The sequence below is a fragment of the Neovison vison genome, chromosome 2 (assembly GCF_020171115.1).
Source record: "Neovison vison isolate M4711 chromosome 2, ASM_NN_V1, whole genome shotgun sequence".
NCBI lineage: Eukaryota > Metazoa > Chordata > Mammalia > Carnivora > Mustelidae > Neogale > Neogale vison.
The window spans coordinates 80,379,756-80,405,320 of NC_058092.1; the positions used below are offsets into that span (position 1 = coordinate 80,379,756).

At 44.8% G+C, this 25,565-nt stretch overlaps 1 protein-coding gene across 1 annotated transcript in view; it reads right to left on the reverse strand.

Annotated features, from left to right (window-relative positions):
• ABCA4 (ATP binding cassette subfamily A member 4) overlaps positions 1-25,565 on the reverse strand; it is a 124,117-nt gene that overhangs the window by 55,587 nt on the left and 42,965 nt on the right. The window contains exons 12-18 of the mRNA XM_044238716.1: positions 17,226-17,431; positions 16,419-16,595; positions 14,256-14,478; positions 10,896-11,117; positions 8,829-9,033; positions 4,160-4,225; positions 879-968 (exon numbers count right to left, since the gene is read on the reverse strand). Coding sequence (XP_044094651.1) covers positions 879-968; positions 4,160-4,225; positions 8,829-9,033; positions 10,896-11,117; positions 14,256-14,478; positions 16,419-16,595; positions 17,226-17,431 — 1,189 coding nt within the window. The remainder of the gene's footprint in view (positions 1-878; positions 969-4,159; positions 4,226-8,828; positions 9,034-10,895; positions 11,118-14,255; positions 14,479-16,418; positions 16,596-17,225; positions 17,432-25,565) is intronic.

The window sequence follows — 25,565 nt, forward strand, 5'->3', positions numbered from 1 at the left end:
TGTGCTTCTGGTCTTTCCTGTAACTAAGACGGGACCAGCCCTCTGATTTTGACCTTGGAATTCCACTCTGGGAGGAGGACCATCCCAGAGGCCCTATTGACTGCAGACCAGCTCTCCAAGGAGCCAGAGGTCACTGAACTCAGCTTTGTGAAATGGCACCAGGTTGGCCCAGAGGCCTGGAGGCTGGGCCCTCTCACACAGTGGTAGGCAAAGTCCAGAGGAGAGGACAGCAAGGGCATTTTAGCATTTACAGAGAAGTACACACGCTTAGGGAAGGAAGAACATGGGGAGAAGTACAGAACTGGTCTAGGAAAGAAGGTAAGGAAGGCAAAGCCAGGGAACACTTGCAGACCTAATTCATCACTTCAGGAATTATTAGGTAACTTCCACAGTCAGGAAAGGCTTTTGATGGTTTGAATGAATGGATTTGTAGATTTGTAAACCACGAGTGAAGTGTAGTCAGCTCCCCTAGACTCCTTCCTCCTCTGCACAGAAGCATTTATTTTTGTCTTTCCTTATAGCTCATATCCGCTTTAAGTCCCAGTGACCCAAGTTATTGTTCTTGCTAAATCCTCGGAAGTCAGCACATTTGTGCAACTCACTCGGGACTTGCCTAACAAGGGCACAAACACACCACATACTTGGTATTTGCTTTCTCCAGGAAATATGCGTTAATGTCTGGCTGGACCATTCATTCCCCACACGTGCGGCTTGGCCCTTGAGAAGCTATCAGGTTTAACTCCTGTCAACAGAGTCCGTTTCCTGGGGTCCACGGCACCCCAGTCATGAAGTGTATTGCTCCATCCTTTACAGTACTCTGTACCTCCTCCTTGCCTCTGCTCTGTGTTCTTTACTGAGGGTTTGTTTGTTTGTTTTACCATTTATTCCTTCTGGGTGTCCCGGATCCTCCATTTCCTCTGTTATGGGTTCCGTCTTCTCCAGGGCCCTTTCTTCTCTGGTTGAACACGCTGCACCAACCAGAAGCCACTGTTACTCTTGGTGAGAGCTAACAAGCAGTAAAGGCAGGAAAAGAAGGGGAGAAGGGAGGGGTGGCAGAGTTTCTTACCGCAACTTTTGAGTTCTCTCAAAAGGCCAAGCCAGCATTCTGGGGGACCAGGCCCAAACCTGGTCCTGCCACCCACTGACCTGCGGGCCTGTAAAGTCCTGAAAATGGCTGCCAGTGCCTCCTGGCTAGCTGGCTTATCAAGCTCTGCTGAGCCCAGATGGAGTTTTATAACAGGTGTTTCACCTCATCCTCTTAACATGCCAGCAAAGGCCCACCATGTTAGAAATTATAACTTTAAAAAATATTCAGGGACACCTGGGTGGCTCAGTGGGTTAAAGCCTCTGCCTTCGGCTCAGGTCATGATCCCAGGGTATTAGGATCGAGCCCCACATTGGGCTCTCTGCTCGGCGGGGAGCCTGCTTCCCCCTCTTTCTCTGCCTGCCTCTCTGCCTACTTGTGATCTCTGTCTGTCAAGTAAATAAATAAAATCTTAAAAACAAAAAAATTCACAAAACCAGGGCTGAGTTTGCAATGGGTTAATTTTCTTTACTTCATTAACAGTACTTCTTGCTCCAATAAAAAACATGTCAAAGTCATTTTGAGCCTTGAGAAACGCTCCTTCAAGGTGATATGATGGATGGCCAGCTTAAATTACTGATTGAGACAAAATTCACCTGAGCATTTTTATGGGTACTCGAGTCTTTTGTGACTAACACCAGAATTGAGCCTGGTTGAGGTAGAGGCTTATATAAATTGTCAAGTGCAGTGTAAACACACACATGTGCACACATACACACACACACACACATTCTCATACTGACACATACACACATACTCTCTCACACACATCAGACATGCCCACACATACACACACACACAGGTCGTTTTGTTGTTGTTGTTTGTTTTTCTAATAAACTTGGCATTTGGTTTAAAAGAACATCAGGACATCCTGGAAGGGGAAGAGGAGCAGAGGAGGGAGCCAGCAAGAGAAGAAAGCAGGGGCTGGAGGAAACCACTGTCACCACGCATCTAAAGGCTCTGGCCTCAGAGCACAGATGTGGGCAGGGGGAGGTTTTTTGTTTTTTTTTTTTTTAAGATTTTATTTATTTTTTGACAGAGAGAAATCACAAGTAGACGGAGAGGCAGACAGAGAGAGAGAGAGAGGGAAGCAGGCTCCCTGCTGAGCAGAGAGCCCGATGCGGGACTCGATCCCAGGACCCCGAGATCATGACCTGAGCCGAAGGCAGCGGCTTTACCCACTGAGCAACCCAGGTGCCCCAGGGGGAGTTTTTTAATGAGGCAGCCCACCAGGGCCTCCCTCACCCCTGGCTGCCCTCCGTAGATCTGCAGGCTGAAGGTGGAGCAGCAAGGAATGGGCCTCGTGGTCAGGGACCTGCCTCCTCCGACACTTCTATTTCTGCCTCCTGAAGGATTTTCAACTCTACTGCCCACAATGCCTTTGATCACTTTACTAGCTCTCCTCCTGCATGGACATGCAACAAAATAGCAGGGGAAAATATTCTACATAGTTTAGTCATGGGATGAGTTCCTTGCCAGGAAATGTGTTTCCCAGTTTCAGGTTTTCATCCCAAATGAGCAGCAGGAACATGGGCAAGACACTCGTCCTCTTGGGCTCCATTTCTTCGTATGTGAGAGGAGGGTGTTTGGTGAGGAAACTCAGTTATTTTCTGATTTTATTTATTTTTTCAGAAAGAGAGGGCACATGTGCATGCAAGTGTTGGGGGAGCGCCTGGGGGACAGAGGGAGAGGGAGAGAGAGAATCTTAAGCAGGCTCCATGCTCAGTGGAGTGTGGAGCAGCGTTCCATCTCAGGACCATTGAGATCACGACCTGAGCCCCAAAACTAAGAGTCAGACACTTAACCCACTGAGCCACCCAGGTTCCCCTTTTTTTTGGTTTTAGAGAGATTTAGGAATCTATTTCAGTCTAGTCTGTGAGGCAGGAGAAAAATATTGGGCTTCTGTTGGCAAAAATATATGTGATTCATTTTTGAAAGAGCACATTTGTCTTAAGAATTTCTCTTTTGAGAGGCAGATTACCTGCTGAGATTATAGGCGGGAAAATGTCCACAAGTCCTGATATTCGTTGAAATTAGAAATATTCCAAAAACATATTCCCCTGTTGAAAATCCCCATTGGATTATAACCTTACTGTAGTAGAAGTTTTAAAAGTTCATAGACAACACAGACAAACCAACATAATGGAAAAATACTGAGCTGTCAAAGTGCTATTTGTTTGAACCATAAATACAAAACAAAGCAAAACAAACTGCCCAAGCCTTTTAAAGGCCCTAGGCTAACCCCCTAGAGAAAACAAACCTCTATCTTAGTGCTTAAAGGATAAATCCTGGCTCAGATCCAAAAATACAAAGTAAAGGGTAGGTAGGTGAGGAACAAACAGATTGGAAAGTATTTCCTTTGCTTCCAGAAACTCCCAGCTCCAAGGAAGTCCCCAGCTGTCAGGTCAGGAGTTTCTTGCTTGCTCATACGTCACAATAGAGTCTATAGAGCTTTCAGAGCTCTCCCTGGGCCTCCTGTCCTGTTCAATAGGAAAGGTAAATTTGATCTAAGAAGGATTCTGGGCAAATGCCCCTTGGCCCTCTTCCCCAATCACAAAGTAAGATGAATTTTAGGAGAGTCTAGGAGTGTTTGCCTTGAAGGTCATAGCTCTGCCCCAGCCTCTGTTTGGGCCATCACCTTAGGAGAATGAATTAATTTATATTTTGAAAAGAAATAAAAAAGCAGGAGAGGAGGCATAAGAAGACCAGTGCAAAGGTTCCTTCGTGATTCTGCAGATCTCTGTTTCAAATTGAGGAGTTGCAAAAGTCATTTACACCCTAAACTGGTTTGGCCTTCTTTCACAAGGGCAATTTCATCCATTGGGCACAAGCTGGATGGGAAACAAGGGTTTATCAGCGCTCGGCCGGCCATTCACCCTGGCCTAGTGACTTACAGAAAGTGGGTTCCCAGAGGCTATGATACTGCACCACAGTGGCAGGAACCACACACTTGATGTCAGGAGCCCCCTCTACAGCCCACACATATCCAGGACATAGCCAAAGGAGCTAGTTTCAAACACTAACGGTTTTGGGAGGGGGGCGTTGCTTTTAATTGAAAATTTTTAAATAACTCACCTTCACCGCCAAGCCAATAGGACTCTTGTAGAAGGAAGTACCAAGGAAGTGGGGTTCCATAGTCCCCTAGAAATGACAGGGAAATAAGGAAAAAGCTTTGGTAGTCCTACTACAGCTCTACAAAATCGAGAATTTTTCTATTTGAACTTCAGAGTATAGCTATAGATATCCATAGTTCATCAGCATTACATAGCTATCCATGGGCTACAACACAAAGACTATTCCTACCAACGTGTTTTAATTTAAAATGCACTTTTTTTGGGTGCAACAGCTTTCTAAAAAAAACATTTTATTAAAGAATTTAGGGGCGCCTGGGTGGCTCAGTGTGTTGGGCCTCTGCCTTCGGCTCCGGTCATGATCCCGGGGTCTTGAGATAGAGCCCTGCATCGGGCTCTCTGCTCAGCGGGGGGCCTGCTTCCCCCTTCCTCTTTCTCTGCCTGCCTCTCTCCCTATTTGTGATCTCGCTCTGTCAAATAAATAAAATCTTTAAAAAATTAAAACAAAAAAGAATTTAGTCATGCCCTTTCTCAACAATTACCAGATAATAATAACGATGATGACTGTCACTAACATTTGTTGAATGCTCTTTCCATGGCAGGCATTATGTTGTAAGCGCTTCTCATGAGTTAAAAATTTAATCCTCAAAACAACTCTAAGAGATAGGTAGTAGTATTCTTGTGGATAAGGAAACAGAGGCACATTGACTTTGAATCATTTGCCCAAGGTCACAGCTAATTAAACAGAGAGAGGTACTGAAATGGGTAATCTCGTTCTAATATCCCTGATCTCAACCACCCCATTCTACTGGATTCCAAGGAAAAGACTCCCAAATTTCTTGTCTAGCTCACTTAGCAGACCTTGCTCCTTATAAAATGTTAATTTTGTGAGAACACACTATCTTTGCTTACTTAATATTATCCCATGTTCCATGGCCACTGGACTGTCAGACCTTCAAGGACAGATTTGGGCTGTCTTTTTCATCCCCTTTTTCCCCAAAACTAGTGCTAAGCCTCACATACAGGTTCGGCTCAGTAAATAGTTACTGGACAAATTAAAGCTTTAGCTTGGCTAAAATAAAGCTCTTGAATTACAGACAAATTGCATTTTCAATCCAACTAATTTTCACTTATTGTATCTCCTTCTAGTGGCATAGTAAGATAGAAAAGGTGATGGAAGGCAAGGTTAAATGTATTGCTCAAAATCAGCATTATGGGTTGAATTGGGTCCACCCCCCCAAAAATCGTCAAAAAGATATGTTGAGGCCCATGGAAGAATGCAAAATAATACGTGGTCTTATCCCCAGTTCCCAGCACATAGCTTATAAAACCCCTGGGATTCCCTGAGTGATAGGAATGTCTTCTGTTGTTCACAAGGAGCTGAGCCCCTTTCTCAACCATACCTGAATTTATGCTAATGAGGTGACTCAGGGGAGGGTCCCTAGATAGCTTCAGGATGGGGCTGGTCACCAGACCAGACCTGGGAAAAGAGGATGGAAACTTTCAGCCCTACCCTCCATCTTGAGGGAGGAGAAGGGGGCTGGAGATTGAGTCATAAAAACTCTGGAATGAGATTCAGGGAGCTTCCAGGTTGCTGAGCACATCGAGGTCCCAGGAGGGTTGTGCACTTGAAAACTCCAGGTACCACCCCTCCTGCCCCTCCCTGTATGCATCTCTTCCATTTGGCTGCTCCTGAGCTGTATTCTTTTTTTTTTTTTTTTTTGGGCATTTAAATTTTTTATTTTTTATAAACATATATTTTTATCCCCAGGGGTACAGGTCTGTGAATTGCCAGGTTTACACACTTCACAGCACTCACCAAAGCACATACCCTCCCCAATGTCCATAACCCCACCCCCCTCCCCCCAGCAACCCTCAGTTTGTTTTGTGAGATTAAGAGTCACTTATGGTTTGTCTCCCTCCCAATCCCATCTTGTTTCATTTATTCTTCTCCTACCCACTTAAGCCCCCATGTTGCATTACCACTTTCTCATATCAGGGAGATCATATGATAGTTGTCTTTCTCCGCTTGACTTATTTCGCTAAGCATGATACGCTCTAGTTCCATCCATGTTGTCGCAAATGGCAAGATTTCATTTCTTTTGATGGCTGCATAGTATTTCATTGTGTATATATACCACATCTTCTTGATCCATTCATCTGTTGATGGACATCTAGGTTCTTTCCATAGTTTGGCTATTGTGGACATTGCTGCTATAAACATTCAGGTGCACGTGCCCCTTTGGATCACTACATTTGTATCTTTAGGGTAAATACCCAGTAGTGCAATTGCTGGGTCATAGGGCAGTTCTATTTTCAACATTTTGAGGAACCTCCATGCTGTTTTCCAGAGTGGTTGCACCAGCTTGCATTCCCACCAACAGTGTAGGAGGGTTCCCCTTTCTCTGCATCCTCGCCAGCATCTGTCATTTCCTGACTTGTTGATTTTAGCCATTCTGACTGGTGTGAGGTGGTATCTCATTGTGGTTTTGATTTGTATTTCCCTGATGCCGAGTGATATGGAGCACTTTTTCATGTGTCTATTGGCCATCTGGATGTCTTCTTTGCAGAAATGTCTGTTCATGTTTTCTGCCCATTTCTTGATTGGATTATTTGTTCTTTGGGTGTTGAGTTTGCTAAGTTCTTTACAGATTTTGGACACTAGTCCTTTATCTGATATGTCGTTTGCAAATATCTTCTTCCATTCTGTCAGTTGTCTTTATTATAAACTGTAACTGCAGGTAGACTACTTTCCCGAGTTCTGTGAGTCGTTCTAGTGAATTACTAAATCAGGTGGGTGGTGGCTGTGAGAACTCCCGAATTTGTAGTCAGTCTGACAAAAGCGTGTATAGCCTGGGCACTGTATTTGCATCTGGCCCCTGAAGTGGGAACAGTCTTGTAGGGCTGAATCTTTCTGTGGGGTCTGTGCTAATTCTGGGGGGTTACTGAACGGGGTAGAACTGAATTGATTGTTGGACACCTGGTTGCCATTAGAGAAAGAGCTGATGTTGGAAGGGGAGGGGTTGACACATTTGATATCAGAAAAAAAAGATACCAGAGTCCTAACCCTTGGCCTTGTTTGGAAATAGTTATTGCTAATGTGCTTAGTTGAGATTAAGTCACTCCAGACTATGTGGGAGCCTAATCCAATCTGACCGGGTGTTCTTACAGAAAGATGGCTGTGTGCAGACAGACATACACGCACAGGGAGAACACCGGGTGAAGACAGAGCTTGTTGAAAAACCACCAGAAGCTGAAAGAGGCAGGGAGGGCTCCTTCCCCTGCAGATTCCAGAGAGAGCATGGCCCTGCAAACAACTTGATTTTCTAGTTCTAGCCTCCAGAACTGTGAGACACCACCCCCCCTGCAAAGTGGTGTTTTAAGCTACCCAGTTTGTGGTGCTTTGTTACGGCAGCCCTAGGAAACTAATATAATCACATGGCTAGGATCCAAACCCAGGCCTCCTGGCTCAGCCTAGCAATCTTTCTCCTATTCCAGGGTTGCTGCCAATATATTTCTCCCAAAAAAAGGCTGCCTTGAGATGATGTGAGTTCATCCTTCCCCAGAGACTGGACCCAGCCTCACCCTCCCCTGCCTGCCCCCGGCCACGGCTGCCACAGCACAAGGTGGTTGTTGGTCGACTTGGAGACCACTCAAATGGAAGTGAGACTTCTCTAGCTACCAGGAAATACTAATCCAAAAGAAAATCTGATTTCTACAAAGCAACTATGAAACTGTGTGAACACCCAACTTTGATTCAGGAGTTGCTTTTCAATGCTGCAGGTTAGTCAGGTATTTATTCAATGTCCACCAAAAGTCAGGCACTACTTGTGACATCAAGCCTATAATATTAAACAAAACAGACTGGGCCTGCTCTCATGGGGTAGAGAGTTAACATGCAAACAAGTTAAGATATGTCATGTCAGATAGTGATGTCGCAAACATAAAGTTGGGTAAAGGGGACATAAGCACCGAAGAACTGTGATTTATATAGGGGTAGCTATTTAGATATTTGCAATCTGAAAAGATCCCAGTGATATGGTGGCATCTGAACAGAAGTGAGGAAGTAAGACTGCAGGTATGGGGGATGCAGAAACATGCTGCAGGCAGTGAGAACAGGTACAAATGTCCTGAGGAGGAAATGCACTGAGTGTATTGAAGAACAGTCAGTAAGGAGGTGGGTGTGGCTGGGGCAGAGAACATGAGGGAGAAGGGAAAGACCTGAAATGAGGAAGGCAGTTAGTTGACTGCTGATAATGAAGCATCTTAGAGGCTAGGACTGGGACACTGGGCTTTCCTCTGAACAAGAGGAAAAGCCACCGCAGGGATGCGAACAGAAGACAGATATCATCTGACCCAGCTTCGGGAAGGATCACTGAACACAGTGTGGAGAACAGACTGGCAGGCAATGATTATGGATGGAGGCTTGGACTGGGATGGTAGGGGTGGAGGTGGTGACAAGGGATCAGATTCTGGACCTAATTCTAAAGTAGAGACACCAGCACTCACTGATGGATTTTTGATCTAAGCTTAAGTTTCAAATGCTGGCTCTGAAGGCCCAAATTGAAAGAGCTTAGAAAGGATAGGATTTAAACTAGATGAAAGGTGGGGGAGGGCTGGGGATCTGAGGAACCCAGTATCAGTACCTTTACCCTATGGGAGTTGACCCTTACCTGGAAACACCTGGTCAAGGTACCAGGCAAGCAGGCCATATAGAGCAGCATCGAGGAGCATCATCTTCATGGACATCAGGAAACTGAATTCATCCCCTTCCATGGGACTTCTCCCAATATTGCTCCATTGCACCCCCAGGCCTTGCTCCTCAAAGCGAGCCAGGTACTCAGTGCCAAACCCAAATGCCACAGGAGACAGCAGGCTCTACAGTGAGGCAAAGAGGGCACACTAGTTGAGCGGTGGACTTTCAACCCACCCAACAGCACCCAGCTGTCCACAGGGTAGGGACGGGGCCCAAAAGAGTAGTCCAGCTTGTGTCCAGGTATAAGGATAACCCAGGGAGGGCATAAAGCAGTTTTCCCATAAGAAAGGGAATTCTGGAAATGCCCAGGGACCTCACACAATCCTCACGAAGCCACCTCTCATCTGTTCAATGGAATATAGTTGTGTAACGGGAAAAACAAACACCACAAAAGCCCAACGGACCAAAGGACCAAAGGTGCTCAGGTTTACCTTCCTACCATTTCCCCCTTCTTCCTACCTCTTTCTTGAGATCACAAAGTTCTTGATGAACAAAGAAGATAACTTGAGCTATTTTGTGTGACTCCCATTAGAAGGGTCCACAAAGTCATTAGTGTCCTAGGGTGCCAGGCAAGGGATGGTCCTATGACCTCCTAAGGTCTGAGAGGCCAGAAGAACATCAGATTCCACTGATGTCATCTTTTCTCCTCTCCATACTGAGACCAATCTTTTCCTTGGGTTTTCAATAGAGAGAACAGGTCAACTAAACAGGTGGTGTGCAAAAGGAGTTTGAAGAGGAGGGTCCCCAGCCAAGTCCCCACAGGCGGTCACCAGCATGGCAGAAAGAGCAACTGGCTATTCTCATTTCCTCTGCTCAGAGATCTCTCTGCACTTTGTAGGACCCAGGGTGGGGTTCAAACTGTCTATAGAAGGAAGAGATTCCCCAGCTGTATATTCACAAAAGCCATTTAGAAAAGTCTCAGCTCAGCCCCGGTCCACACACTGCCAGAACTATAGTTTCTTGGTGGATCCACACTCCCATGAAGATAGCTGTGGCCTCAAAGTACTGATATCTACCCAGTATATTAAGTTAGCCCAGTTCTGCCCATAGGTTGAGTCATAAGGATTTTTTTGCTACCAGCCCATTGTGATTGTTTTAGAAAACTGGTGTTATAAATAGCAGCAATTGATTCCTTGTTTAACATGGGAAATAAAAGGCAGATGCCCTGGCAGCTCTGTAGCCAAATCAGTTTGGGTTATTAGAGCAGCTTATATCTTAGATCTTTCCCAATAAGAAGCAGGTGGTAGTCTTTTCTTGACACCACTGCATAAAGAACTGTAGAGGGAAGTTCTGGAGGACAAGGAAAGCTGTACCCTTGAGAACCCAGAAGCCAGTTAAGCCTGGTTAATGAAGAGGGTGGAAATGGCCTATTTGAAACTGATTAGAGAAAGAGACAGTGATGTTAGTTTGGGAATTGTGAACCAAGATGTCTGTCTCTCAAACTATCAAAAGTCAGTTTCTAGAGTCCTGTCCTGGCAAGAGGGCTTGCCTCCTAACTGGTTCATTTCTGTACTCCTTTCTGCATATAGTGGTACAGCATGGCAAAGATCCCGTGTAAACTACTGGATTCATGTTTTTATGGAGAGAAACAAACTCTTTTAATGAATGGAAACATCTCTCTGCGCCAAACAGTTGGGGGCACGCTCCCTTCCCTCTGCATCTTCTCACATGCTGTAAAAAGAAAAGTGAGTGAAACGTCCTAGGCTGTTTCCCTCTTGTGGGAACACAAAGGACCAGTGAGTTACACTGGTTTTTGATTGATTCCCAGGACAGACTCATCAGGCAGGTTTGGAAAGGAGGGGCTGCTGGGTAGCTCAGGATGAAGAGAGCCCCAACTTTTGCCCCTGTGCCTTTTTATACCTATGTCCTTTGGGCCCAAAAGGCAAAATGGATCCCCACAAGGGGCAGGCCAGTTTTCTAGAATGACTACAGAGGCCTTTGTGAAAACATTTCGCATAGTAGGAGCAAGCCTGAGGTCCCTCACCACAGCCATCTTGAGGTCAGCCGTCATCCGGTCCTGCCAGGCGAAGCAGAGAATGTGGGGCAGGTAGAGGGTGAAGTAGATGACGCCACTGCAGGCTGCTGCCAGGCTGGCCCTGGAGAAGAAGGTGCTGAGCAGGAAGCACTGCATGATCGTAGCCGTGGAGAAAGCCAACAGGAAGAGGAAGAGAATGAATGGATCACTGTAATGCAGGATCCTTCCATGCTGAAACCAAAGAGACCATCTGAGTCAGTACTTTCCACCCGTATCCAGGGCACATCCCTCCCGGGGGGCAACCTCTGTGCTGTGATTCTGAGCCTTCAGAAGCCCTCTACTCCAGAGTGACCTCTCCCACCGTCTCTCGTGGGTGCCAAATTTCCACAGTTAAGACTCAGTGCTGTTGAATTCTTTTACTCCTCTGAGTATTGGTCTCCCTGGGAGGGCAACACATGAGGCTGCCTATCAGCATGAGTAATCATTATGTATTAAGTACATATTAAGTAAGCAATCTTTGGTGGGAAGGGAGAATTAAGCCTATAGGGGCTAGGGGAAGGGGAAAAAGATCTTAGAGCATCAAGAGCTCCAAGATACACTGCGTAGATGAGGGACAAAAAAGGAGGTAGGAGACCCCCCTAACAATCTGTAACATTTTGCTTAAGGCCTGGCCTGCTGACTCAATCATGTGTAGTTATATTCTGAGATTTACCACTCACGATAGTGAAAATATCAGCAATTAATCCATATCACTTGAAAGTAGATTAATCCTCCCCCTTTGTCACTATCATACAAATACATAGAACCTGGGACAATATTCAGTATCTTGGACATTATTAACTCATGTGTCAATCACTTTGGCTGTGTAGAAAATACGACCAAATTAGCAATTTTCACTAAGTGAGCTGCTGCCTACTTCCATTACAGGATACACTGAAATGTTCAAATTTATTAGGCCTTCTTGGTCCTCCTTTACTACACAGACCACCTATGAGGAATTTTGCCCTTTGCGCAGAACTCCAAATACATAGACATCATCTTGTTCTTTTCTTGGGAACATAAAGGTACACATAAACTCATCTCTTGAATGGGTTCTAATCAATTGTTAGTAGTGTCCTAAAGCACTGGGATCTTAATAGAAAAGAGAGACAGTAAGCGATATCTGTCATGCTTGTGCAAGAGCTGAGAGGAACAAATGTGTCACCTGTCTGCCATTGCTACTCTTTCTCCCTCATTCACACTCTTGTGCCTGCCAGGCACAAACGGAACAGACTGAAAAATAAATAAAACAAATGACAAAGGAGGGTGGAAGAGGGCTATGCTTAACTAGAACCAAACTCTGAGGAACTCTATTATGAAAATCAAAATTAGGACTCAGAGCTCCTGGCTTTGTGTGTCAAAGAGCTCTCTACATCACCCTGGAAAGCTCACTCCTTTTACTTAATCACACAGCCCAGTAAAAGTAAGCCCACAGCTGAATACCTGACTATGGTTGGAAGAACTTTAAGATGGTTGTTGGTATTCTCAGAAGAATAAAATCCGTTTCTTATCCCAGCTCAAAACAAAGTTCCACAAGCTTCTAGGCCCATACAGTCTCTCAATGACTTCAGGCAGAGATGAAAGAAAATCACTGGGCTGACCCAATAGCCTCACAGGCCTTGGCTTCCTCTAATGACCACTTTTCTTTTCTGTTCCTAATAGCCTGAATAACTGGAACCTTCCCATTGTCCTAGCTTCCAGCTTCTTTCCTGCATTGTTGAGGTGGGAAGGAAGGACAAAGCAAAGATGGGAGCGTCATTGTAAGGAATCCTATTTTGTGTGCAAAGCTCTGTTTCCGTCATCCCTGGAACAATATTCTGGTTCCCACAAGGAGAAACCCCTTTGTGCAAGAAACTATTGGTGAACATTCTTTACCTCACGTCCTAAAAGCTTTGAAGTCTTAATGCCCATTCTTAGGAAGGCAGATCTCAATGTCACTGAACAGACATTTAAAGATATCATACATGTTTATGCACTTTGCATAAGTCAGACACTTAGCATTTTGACTCCTTTAATTAGGAGGACACAAAACATCTTGGAAATGGGAAAAAGGGCAGACTGAAGGATGGGAAGGAATAAAGGAGCCCTAGAAGAACACAAGGAATGCAGCTTCTCCCCCCATCTTTGTGGATCTCAAGGACCCTGCAAATTTAAAGCAACAAATTTAAAGCTAGTTTGCTTGAGCAGAATGATCTCTCTATCAGCATTGGTTTTGATAGGACTCTAGCACAGGGTTTGACTAAGGCTGAAAACAAACCCCTTCCGAATTAGTACATCTTACTGCAAAGAGATGGGGTAGGATCTGGTTTAACTGAATATCTGCTAGATGGACAGGAACATTCCTGGCACTAGTATGGTCCAGCATGGGATTAAACACACCCTTAGCGAGAGTCTATGGTTCAGCACACATATTGCTCAGTGTAGAGGGGCACTAATATGATTATGGTAGAAAAATGAAACAAGCTTGATAACATCATAACAGGAACATGCAAAGCCTGAAGTCTGACGTTTATACCAAATCCCATCAAATAAATATTAAAAGCTACCTAAATTTATGAACTTGTCATCTAACAAGTATAAAAGATCATCTACTGTGGAGGAACTAAAAATGGGGGAAAGAACATATTATGAAAATAATGTTTTATTTCCAAGTCTAGCTTGTGAGGGAGCTGCAGGTTTGCAGATGATAGGCCTATGTGTACTGCCTGCAGCTATAAGAATTCCTACCACTGAGAAAAGACAGACTCTAAGTTCTATTCTTTAAAATGCTTTGGACACTTTTCAGACAGCAGAACATCTTTGGTCAAGCCATGAACGGTGTGACCATGACGGTAATGAATAAACAGTCTAGTTCTGCTCTCCTAATACAATGAAAAGGCTCTTCACATCCCAACCTCAGCTGCCAGTTGAGACAGTAATCCCAGGAAAACACTCTTTGTACTCCTTTCTTTTCTGCCTGGAAAGAGAGAACCCTTTGCACATACAGTCACGCTGTATTGGGCTCTCCTAACAGCAGCTTCTCCAGATAGTCCACAGCATAGGGCTAGATAATCTACGTGGACTGCGGCTCCCTGGACAGGAAGTGGGAGTGGGGAACATGCCATGATACCGGGATTCCTGGCAGACGGAGACACTCTGAGTATTTTCCACCTTGGCTGAAATGACTGGGCAGCTGCATGCGGCCACATTGGCTGAAATGGCTGGCTAGCTACATGTCAGGCCATCCTTGGTGGCCAGATGACTAATGCAGGCATGAGTTCATTAACAGGAGGAAAAGTGGGAGGTACAACATTATTCAAGATTTTTCTGGGCCTTCTCCATCTGGCTTACCATGATGAATATGGTCAAAAGGAAGATGCTCATTGACATGATAGAGAAGCTGTCCAGGAACCAGGTACACCAAATCACTGCATTGGAGACACCCTGATTTTTCAAGGTCTCCTTCAGTCTCAACTCCTTCTCCAAGACGATGCTCTTTACAGTCATAGAGACAGAGTAGATCCAGGCCAGCACCATGAAGATAGGGAAACAGCGGTTCAGGATGATCATAAAACTGAAGCAAGAGGAGAGAAGCAGAATCGTAGAATGCCCTGTACCCGGTAGAGGTGGAGTAAATGTTGGTTGATTGGATGTGTTGAGAACAAAGCCCAGACGGAGGGAAAGGCAGAAAATCCCCACAGGCATTCACTGGGCTTGACTCTTGTAATACACTGCACTTTGCCCTAAAGGATTACTTGTTCCTTAGAGCAAGAGGGTAGCTTTTTGGTTAGTCCAGATGAATGCTCTACAGGTTATATGCACAAAATAAAATTGTACTCTATATGTTATACAATATAGACCTTCTTGCAAGATCTCTTGGGGAAGAACTGCAAACCTGATACAGCTGTGACTAGAACAGATACAAGTCAACTGACACTGAAGTCCAAGAAGGCAAATCACAAACAAAGGGAACTGGTGTTGGTGGTAAGAGCAACAGTGGGGCCCCCTAGGGGCGTCAGCCAGCTTAGCACTAGCTATCCCAGAGGATCAAACTCAAGTTATGCGGGAAGGGGCACAAAATAACTATTCAGTGTGGCTCTTTCAGAAGACAAGTAACCCATCAATAAATTGATCAGTGATCCAAGAGTGGCTAACTCTACCAGCCATGTACCAGTAGAGTAATTCCATGGATATTCATTCTAGCAAGCAGGATAGATTTGATATTCTGGAATTACTTTACTGTGAACTTTACACATATTTCCTCAGTGCTTGATGTGCTAGTAAAGTCCTTGGGATTATTATGTAGTAAAAATTGTTGGTTGTTACAGGAAGGGCTGATTCCAGGGCAGGAGGGTTCTCAAGATGGCCTTAAGGAGAGAACCAGAAATTCATAAGGCCTGCACTTCTGGGACCTGCCACCAGAGGGCTCTCCCAGTCTAAATGCCTAGACTCCCCACTGCCTCCTTATTGTGTACCCCACTACCCTGCCAGACACTCCCGTTCTGATCCTAAACGTAGGACTGGGCTTTTGCCCCTGGCTCCGCATCCCATATCTATTGTCCAAACCCAAATTGACTACAGAACAGCCGCTGTTATCTCTTTAGTCTTCGATAGACTTGAGGAAGGGAACCAATTGCACTAGGCTGTAGAGGGAGGGTTTCCTGTGCACATACTGGGCTTTATCTTAACTGTTTGTCAGGTGGCAATTTAACTTTTCCTTTCTTCAAGTTGTGAGTGTTTCTCTCCTTCCTGAACATTACTGACACAATGTGCACTATGGTGAACTTCCCAGTTTTTCCCTAGAGGTTGAACCCTAAGCCACTTGTAGGTCTGGGCTCCTGTCCTGGGTGTATTCCTGCCCCCATCCAACATGGTAAACGAGCCCTCCTACTCCGCTCTTCTCTGTCCCTCTCTCTAACATCCCCCCAAAACACCTTGAGAAAATAGTAGCCTACTTCCTTAGCTTGCTACTGTCCAACAGATGTATAAGCCTGGGGGTGGGGGTGAGCAAGAAGGGAGGGTTCCAGCTCATCCAACACATTCCTCTACCTTCTCATTAAGCATGCACCACGGGAATGTTAATTAGGGAATGAGCTGCATTATTCTGAGGCTCCTAGGAACCAGACCTACTTGCAATGCAGAGTCCTAATTTGCTGATTTGGCAATCATTGGGCAAACACTCTGACCAGAACTCTTCCACATACCAAACATACTACGTAGTGGAATCTTAAAAAGCCTTTGTCCCCTTTCCCAACCTCACTTCCCTTGCTTTTATTTTCACCTTCCCTTTCCCACCCACAACACCAACTCCTTTCTCCCTGCCACTTCCCTTGCCCATCTGGCCCTGCCTGTGGTCTGGGAGAAGGCGCTCATCATTCAGAGCTCCATTCACTTCAAGCTGGCTCCACTACCTGGGTTTCTTTCCAAAGAGACTGAAGCCTGGGGAGTACTCCCATCCCACCCCAGCAACCTGATTAGTGTGTCTGGGAGGGAGATTGGAAACCTCTGACTCACGAGTCATCCACGAAGCAGGGGTAAGGCATCTGCTGGAGATAGATTCCAACTGGAACCTCAACCTGGGCCTGACTCCTTGTGATCCCCCGTTCAATCATGTCCTGCAGATAGGCAAACCCTCCCCAGATGTATCGGAAATCTTCCACAGGATCAGCTCGAGGACCAGAATCCCAGTACCTACAGAGAAACCAGAGGGTGGTTTGAAGAATGGCAGCTAACGGACACTGCACAGCACAAGGGGACTCGAAACTCACTCTTGAAACCTCTCCCCTAAAATGTTCCAAATCAATTTTGTTTTCCAGTCATAGTTTAAATCTCATTTATGAATAATGGCCACTGTTACTTATAATGGCTTTAATTCAAGGACTCTACAATCAGCTTTATAAAATATCTTATCTCTTCTTAACTTAATCTTACTGATTTTTAGGCTGAGTCCTATCTCAATCCTTTACTTTGTATCGAATGTAATTTCTCAGTGACTTTGGAGAAACCTCATCTGCAGAACATCTACATGAAGATAATTCAATACCTAGAGGTTTCCATCTCCAAACTGCCCAAAGGCCAGCCAGGGACAAGTGCTAAATTGAGAGCATGATGACAAGGTAAATGAGTTCTCCTGGTTCTACCAACCAACAGTGCCAGCTGGTTAGTGAGCTTAGTTCTCAGATACCCAAGTGTTTCTGTGCCTTTCCAAGTAACCCTCCTCTCCCTACAAGGAAAAGGAGACCTGAGCCCAGAGGAGCCTCTGCTCCTTGCCACATACATTCCTGGGATGCACAGGGTCTTTGAGATTGCCTGACACATCACCTGTCTTTGATCTTATTGGTTTTCTCCACCACATCGATGTCCATCCGGATCTTGTACTTCACGTGGGGCGGCAGGGCACTGGTCCAGGGATACATGTCAGGGAACACGACACCAGCCCAGAACCTGTTTTCTTCCAGCAGAGACAGGGCTCGTTGAGTGAGCTGAATTTCATCATCATAGCTTTCAAACTTATCCAGGATCAAGCACTACGGATAATCACAAAGGTTGAGAGCTTTGAAGAACATCAACAGCAAAGACTCAACTGCAGGAAAAGGGCAGGGGATAAGGGCTGCTGCCCTGGGGCGGGGGGATGGGTCAAATGAGGAGATCTAGAAACTTACTGTTTGCTCCACTGTGAGGTCTGGTGTCACTCTGTCCTTATGTCTAGATTTGGGGGTAAAGGGAGCTTACAAACGTCAACTTGCTCTCACCCCTGCAGATTTAGTGAGGGCTGTTGGAGGCTGTCCAAATATGCAAGTCTTCAAAATGACAAAAAGACTCCCAGCTCTCACTCCCCAGGATGGGGAGGCAAGGGAGTGGGGTCACGCTGGATACAGGCTGCTTTGAAGATCAGAAAGCAAGCCAATAGAGTTTTAAAGGGAGAGAGAGAGAAGCAGGCATAGCAGTGAACCTTCCTGCTTCTCGACAAACACTCAGTGGTGGCCAGCTGAGGGAAGGGCAAGGAAGAAGAAAGAAAATAACAGAGAACCAAAACGATTTAGTCAGAGAAATCATTTCCAGTTATAGTTCTGACTGGTAATGTAGGTAGGTGAGGAATTTCCTAATAGGTCTTCTTTCTCCCCACTGGAAGAGAAAAAAAATCATCATCTACAGAAGAGCAAAACTAAGATTTTCTTCTAATTTGAATATTGGGGGTTGTCCAATAAATCTATAGATTTATTAAAGTATTAGACTAGCTGGGATCTGGTTTTTCCTTAACCTCTTGTTCCTATAATACACTAGGGTTATTGTGTCAATGTTTCTTTCTCAGAATGTAACTCAGAAGAGGTCAGATGGCCTTGTCTTGATTAATTTGTTCAGTCAATACTTACTGAAGGCCTGTAATGTGCCAGAGCCTACTTGGCTCCAAGGATACAAGGAGGAAAGATAAAATCTCTTCCTGAAAGAAACTCTAGACCTAATGAGGGAGAGGTGTGGAGGAACCAACAATGATAATGCAAAATGACGGGGCTTTGATGAAAGCAAGCCCAGAGTAGTCTGGGAGCCATCAGTAGTAGCTAAGTCTACCTGAAGGAGTGTGGGAGGGCTGCCTGATGGAAGGGACTCATGAGTAGGACGATGATGAGAAGGAATCAGCCAAGGGAAGAGAGCAGGGGGAAGGTCAGCTCCAGCCCAGAGAACAACACATGGGGTTTCTGGAGACCTGTAAGAAGAGAGCAGAGTTTCCCGTCCTTGGCTGTGCTTAGAACCACTGGGGAGCCTTAAAAAGACACCTACTCTCAGGATCCACTCCAAACAATGAAATCAGAGTCTCAAAAGTCAGGGCCAGGGCATCAGCACTGTGTTGAATGCTCTTTAGGTCTTTGCACTGTGCGGAGAAGCAGAAGTAACCACAGATGAGCGGTGAGAGGTGAGCACTAGGAAGGTGGGTGGCGACCCCATCAGTTGCCCTGCTGGACTTGCAGTGTAACCGACCAACAAGGGGCTTCCCAGGACATGTAGCTTTCCATGCTAAAATCGGGAGCTTTCCAGGCAAATTCTAAAAAGCCCTAAGAAACCGGTGGAGGGTTTTAAGCAAGGGTAGGACATGTGAGATCCAGCTGTGTTTCTAAACAATCACTGGTAGGGGCAGGAGGGGAAGCAGGAAGCTTGGTTAGAAGACTGTTGTAATACAGGCTTAAAGGAACACATTATCTCATGCAGAGCCTGTGCGTTACCTGGAATCCTCAGTTTACTGAAGAGGAAACTGAACTATAGGAGACTTCCAGAGGTCATACAGCTAGCATGTGGCTGGCCCTGGATTGCCTCCCCAGCTGCCAGAGGCCCAGACTTCTCCCCACCCCATTCTCCATATCAGGAGCACGGATACAGCCTGTTCCACTACCCTCCATGTGCTCCCAACTGTCCTATAGGGTAGCACAGTTATTATTTATCCTCCCTTTGCAGCCCAGGGAACTTAGGCTCCAAGAGGCTGAGTCACTTCCCCAAAGTGGTGGATTAGGGTCAAAGCCTAGCTCATTTGATCCCACAACTCATATCAGAAGTAGAGAAGCGAGGAAGGTGGACAAGTCATAAGGAGCTGTTCGGTGGGCTGAGCTCATGCCAATCTGGTAAGAAGCAAGCAAGCCCAATTCCTTCACCCACTCCCTCACTGCTAAGTCCCCCTCAGGAAGCCTCAGAGGGTGAGCCAGAAGCCTCCCCGTGCTGAGAAGCTGAGTCTGAACAACAAAGGACTGGGGCGCCTGGGTTAAAGTGGGTTAAAGCCTCTGCCTTGGGCTCAGGTCATGATCCCAGAGTCCTGGGATCTAGCCTGCATTGGGCTCTCTGCTCAGCGGGGAGCCTGCTTCCTCCTCTCTCTCTCTGCCTGTCTCTCCACCCACTATGATCTCTGTCTGTCAAATAAATAAATAAAATATTAAAAACAAAACAAAACAAAGGACTGCAAACCCCACCCTCTTTGGTCTTTGGGCCTCTGGAACTAAACTGTCCCACCTCAGGCTTCATATCCTGAGAGAAGGTCCCAGGTAATGTTCTCAGTCTTCTAGATAAAAAGATTGAAAATAAAAGAAACTGTTAACATTTTAGCTGATGTGGGAAAGAGGAACACAGGTAATGAGAAAATAACAGAGGGCCCAGGCTTAAGTGACACCATACTAAGAAGATCGATATTCTAAATGGAAGTGGAATTTCTTTAAAAAATGCCAGTAAGTGTAGTCACATATCATAGAACCAAGAAAAATAGGAAACTCTCTTTACCCAGCTCTTCTTTTGCAAACAGACTTCACCCAGTCTAATGCTGGTTAGTCCTTTAATGAGATAAAGGACTTAAGTACCTCATGACACCGAAAGTCCTTAATAACATGTTTATTTCTTCCTCAGAATAACATAGGGTTTGCTATTTCATGGTTTTGGTTTGGTTTTTTGTTTTTTTGTTTTTTTGTTTTTTTTTTTTTGGTGGGGAATATAGACTTTCACCACAGTTGAAGACCAAGGGCCTGGCTCCTAGGATTTGTCAGTACTTAATAGCACACTGCGGAGACAGAGAATTGGCAACCTGCTTGGGCAAGGACGCATCAAAACTAAACTGCTAGAGTACATTAAAAAAAAGAAGGAAAGAAAAAGAAACATGTTTAAGTCTCCTCTGGGGAGAGGTTATTCTACAAAAATGAGTAATAGGAGAATCTCATTTTTAAAAAAAGAATCCGTTTGGGAACACCTGGCTGGCTCAGTTGATGGAGCATGGGACTCGTGATTTTGGGGTTGTGAGTTCAAGCCCCATGTTGGGTGTAGAGATTACTTAAAAATAAAATCTTAAAATAAATAAATCAGTTTAGCAAGTTTAGGTCTGCATATATAGAATTTTAGTATTTAATTTGAATTTAAATTAAAGTGAATTTGAAATTAACTTTCTAAAATGAAAAAGTTATTTTGGAGATGGAAATTCTTCTTTGTGGTTTCTTTTAGCGGAGGTGAGTTATGACACACACATGGAGTATTCTACCAATTCACTCACAGCATCACAGAGCATTTAGACAGGAGTCAGAGAGGTTTTATGATCTAATGTCTTGCTTCAGAGGGAGAAACAGCCTTCCCCAAGGTCGGTACAGGTCAGGAGCAGAATCTGAATCCATGTCTTCAAATGTCAAGTGTGAAGGGTGGTGCTGTTTCCACATGTTACTCTAAGAGGAAGCCATACTCCACTGGTTACTATGCTGGTCATCACAGCTCTTGAGACAGTAGTTCCTGGAAGTCAGGGGCCATTCTTGTTCATTGTGGTCTCTGGAGAAGGATTTTCTCATGAAAAGGACTCAGTGGGTGTTTACTAAGTTGAACTGATTTTAGAAGTCTTGATCACTGCAAGAAATAGTTTTCCTCCTATATTTCGAACATAACCCTGTACACCCTGATTCAGAGGATAAATTAGGAATGATTAGTGAAAAGTAAGTTTTTGGTATAATGTTAATGAGAATATAATTTTCACTGAAGCAAAAAGGCTATTAAAAACAAATAAATTTTAATAATGTGGCTTTCTGAGCCATCGAGCTTATTCTCTTTGAACTCTCCTTTCATGTCTTAAAGGGAAATCCATACTGGAATAAGCAGCTGATGTTTTCAATGACATTGTTGAGCCCCACAATGACGTGGGCCCCATCCTGGCTGTTTTATCAGGCCGCTGATTCATAGTCATGTTTCCTGCTGTGTCCCCCTACATTGGTACCCTGATACTCTGTGAAAAAACAAAACTTAAAAAGGTTCTCAAACACTCATTTCTATCCTGAAACGCTCGACTCATTTTCAAAGTTGGGTTATTTTCCTCATCTTGGAAAGTGGTATGGTGTAGAGTTGAAGAGACAGACAGCCTGAGTGCCATCCCCACTCTGCGGTTTTCTAACTGTACGGTCTGTTTCCTTATCTGCAGAACTGAGATATACCCTACCCCTAGGTGTGTTCTAAGAATCACATGACGAAGTCTGGGAAGGGCCAGCCAGTGCCTCCCAGTAAGAATAAAAGCTGGTGCTTACTGGAGGCTCACTATGCACCCAACGTGGCTTGAGCCCTCACCACCACTTTATGAGGCCAGTTACAGGGATCACTCCAAGCTTGCTGAGGAGGCATAACAGGGCAACCTTCCTCTGGAGGATAGTAAACTGTCTCATAAATAATGAGAACTTGACAAATATCATTTTTATTACTGTTTTTGAAAAATATCTTATAAGTCAACAGAGTCTAATGGCTTTTAAGCCCCTGCCAGGTTACCTTTCATTTGCAACAGCTGTTTGGGAGGAAGGCAGTTATTTTCTTCAAACAATATGGCTTTGAACACAACCCATCCCAAGCTGATCTACAGCATCTCAACTGGTTAGAACAATGCTAAGACTAAAGTCAAAGTCTCATGTCTCACCTGGACAATAGGGATAGGGATGGGGTAAGTCCTAAACCACTGGTGTTCACTAGCTGCTGATTGGCCATTAAGTGAAAGTCAGACAACTCTACCCAGAGGAAGGCTTATGAAGACCATCTAGAATGCCATCCTCAAAAGATCTCCCTGAAGTAAAGGCACAACAATTATGGAAACTGCTTTGGAGATAACGCAGAAGTTCCTGGGTCATCCTCTGAGGTATGACTCATAATATACCCTTGCATTCTCACGGAGAGGTCACCTCCCTCAGAGAAAGTGGACTAGTGGTAACTGCTCTCTAGTGGTAACTGCTTTGGTCTCTGAAGTTAAAATCTTGGCTAACAGGCACATATATTTATGTAAGTATGTGCATGAGTGTGTCTGGGAGGCAAGGATGAATGATTAAACCCATAGCCAGGGTCATGGATTTTGACATATTTGGTCTGGTCTGATTAGCTTACAAATGAAAACATAGTAGGTTCTAATAAGGCTGATGTCATGGAGTCTATAAAAAAGCTGTTTGGTTCCATTCCGAGAGAAACCATATGGTTATGGACGTTAGGGAAGAATAATATAAGTAGATAAGAAGGCTAATTTAGGGGGCACAAAATAAAGATAGCACTGCTAATGGGAAAAAATTCAAAGGGCATCTTCAGTGAATAAAAAGACAGTGTCTTATGGCCTCAGAGGCAAATTCTGAGCAAGTTTTCCAACTGGAGTTCAGAATCTGAAAGAGAACCACTGCAATGCCCTATGCTAGCAAAAGGCAGAAAAGAAAGAGGTTTCCTTGTTCTCCTCATTTCCCAACTGCTGTAGCTAAATACTGGTGGCAGGGCCACTGCTATTTGAAGTCCACACAAGTCCTACATTTCCTCATCTGTTGTTTTGCTGGTACTCCCCAGGAAGCAGAGTTCATCCTAGCGGAAGAGGTTCGAGCTCTCTCCGGGGCAGACAGCTGTGCTCAAGACCTCTTGAGAATGCAGTCATTTGTTTACACGGATAAATCAACCACCACCTTGGGAGGAGAAGCTGCAGTAGCAGCAGGCTTCCTTCTTCAACTCTGACCTGCCAGACTCTAAATTCAAACACATTAAGTAATAGATGAATTAAATTATATATTAAGTGGGAAACATTGCCCAGTGGAAGCAAAGAAAAAAAGAATCTCCCTTTTTGTTTGAACTTGATAATCAAAGGAGAATGGCACCCTGTGCTGACATATTCTGACTAATACACCCAGGACGTGTCAGGGGAGAGTCCAGGGATAAGGGAGGGGCTGCACCCTGAGAGACGTTGGTTCTATAATCGTGCCTCTTACATCTTTAATTTCCATACTTAGGCTGAAAACAAAGCAGATGATGAATGCCCATGGAGGCCTGAAGTGATCCTGCTGGTGTTAATGTAGATACCTGGGGTTCCTCTTGAAAAACTCCAGTGGATGTGGGCAAACATCCCAGAATGAATTTCCTGGCAGATCTAGGCTCTAACACTCAAGATTCATTTCCAACCACATGGAAAAAGCCACTAAATATAATAGTTTGGGGCTGTTTGAGTTGTTTGGGATGGTGAGACAGAGGCCAAAGGCACTACCATAAATTTTATCTAACACACTAGGCACTGTGAAACAGACATCTGAAACCTTCTACCACAGAGACTGAGGAAATGCACCACAACTTGAAAACAAAGGGACAGGAAATGCACAGCTGTTAAAATACGTCTGTTTCTAAAATAAATAAATAATGGAACAAAAAGTCAACTTGGACCGCCAAGATGTACACCACCAGGTAATGCTTCTATCTAATTGGGTCCTAGGGAAGACGCAATAACCTGGCTGGTAACTGCAGAAGACGCTAGCTCTCAAAGCTTTCTGGTTTAATCATTCCACCAACCCTGGGAGGTCAGTGTTACTATATTAAAGATATTTCATGATCAACAGATTCAGACACTGACGAATGAGAATACACTCAGGTTGCAAATAGCCAGTTCTGCCCTAGCAGTAAGCACTCTCCAGACTGTAACAAAAGATGTCATTCTCACTTCTCAGGCAGTGGAACAGCACTGTCTCCCCAAATTACAGAACCCATAAGCAAGCGCTGGAGATGGCACCCATAGCCTGCAGGGTAAAGCTGACCTTTCTAGACGCATCTCCGGACCCTAATGCTCCTCCCCAACCCCACCTACCACCTACTACCCTAATGTTACAGTCACACCTCTGCACTGATCTTATGCTCCTCCTTCTGTCTGAAATTGTAATTCTGCCTTGCTTAGCTAGCAAGTTCAGTCCTTAAGACCCAGCATAAATGTATTTTCAGTCTTAATTTGGCATGCATAGGTGTCTCCTTTATGTCACTAGAGCTCCACTAACCTAACATGGGAAATCAAAAGATAAGTAAGACAGAGCTTTAGCCCTTAAGTGGCTCAGGTCTAGCAGGATGGGGAGGTGTATGAACAAACAGTTATCAAGGGCTACGATGGAGGAGTGTGGTGTGTAGAGGGAGGCCTGAAATACAGGAGCTGAGCTCTGAAGGGAGCCAGGGGTGCAGGAGGCCAGGGGTCTGCTGGCACAGGTTGGAGGCCCCGCAGCATGCCAGCTCACACAATGTGGAAGACCTGTGAAGGGCCTAGACTGAGAGTGACTTCACCTTTACAGCAACCAGATGTCACTAAGGAGCTTTAAACAGGAATGTCATGGCAAGATGGGTTTTAGAAAGATCCTGCTGGAGGCAATGTGGGAGCTGAGCAGAAGCAGCAGAGAATGGAGGTCCAGTGACCAGCTAGGAGAGATGGTACCAAACTCTGTAAAAGGCCATACGTGGAGAGGGAGGGAACCAGGGATTTCAGAGATAATTTGGAGGAAGAACTGACAGTTCCTAGATGACGTGTGACACTTGAAATTGGGTTTGTGTAGTTTGTTTCTATTCCATCTGATTGAATTATTGTTCTAGTAGTCTTCTGAGAGATCATTAATATGGCATTATTTAATAACATGCTTAACTCTTCCAATAAGATATGAGTTTCTAGGGACCAGGGATCACTGGTATTTATTCAGATGTAGATGGTTCACTGCATGCAAATATATGAATGACCAAATCAGCCAAAATCTTTTTGGTTTCGTACTCTAAATCTAGTTATTTCATGAAGAAAAGACCCAGCCAGAACAGTGTGTGTTATTCAGAGTATTACAAAATAATTGTTATCTTCATCCAACTCATTTTATAATTTATCCAAACGATACATACTGAGCCTCTACTAATGCGCCCCAC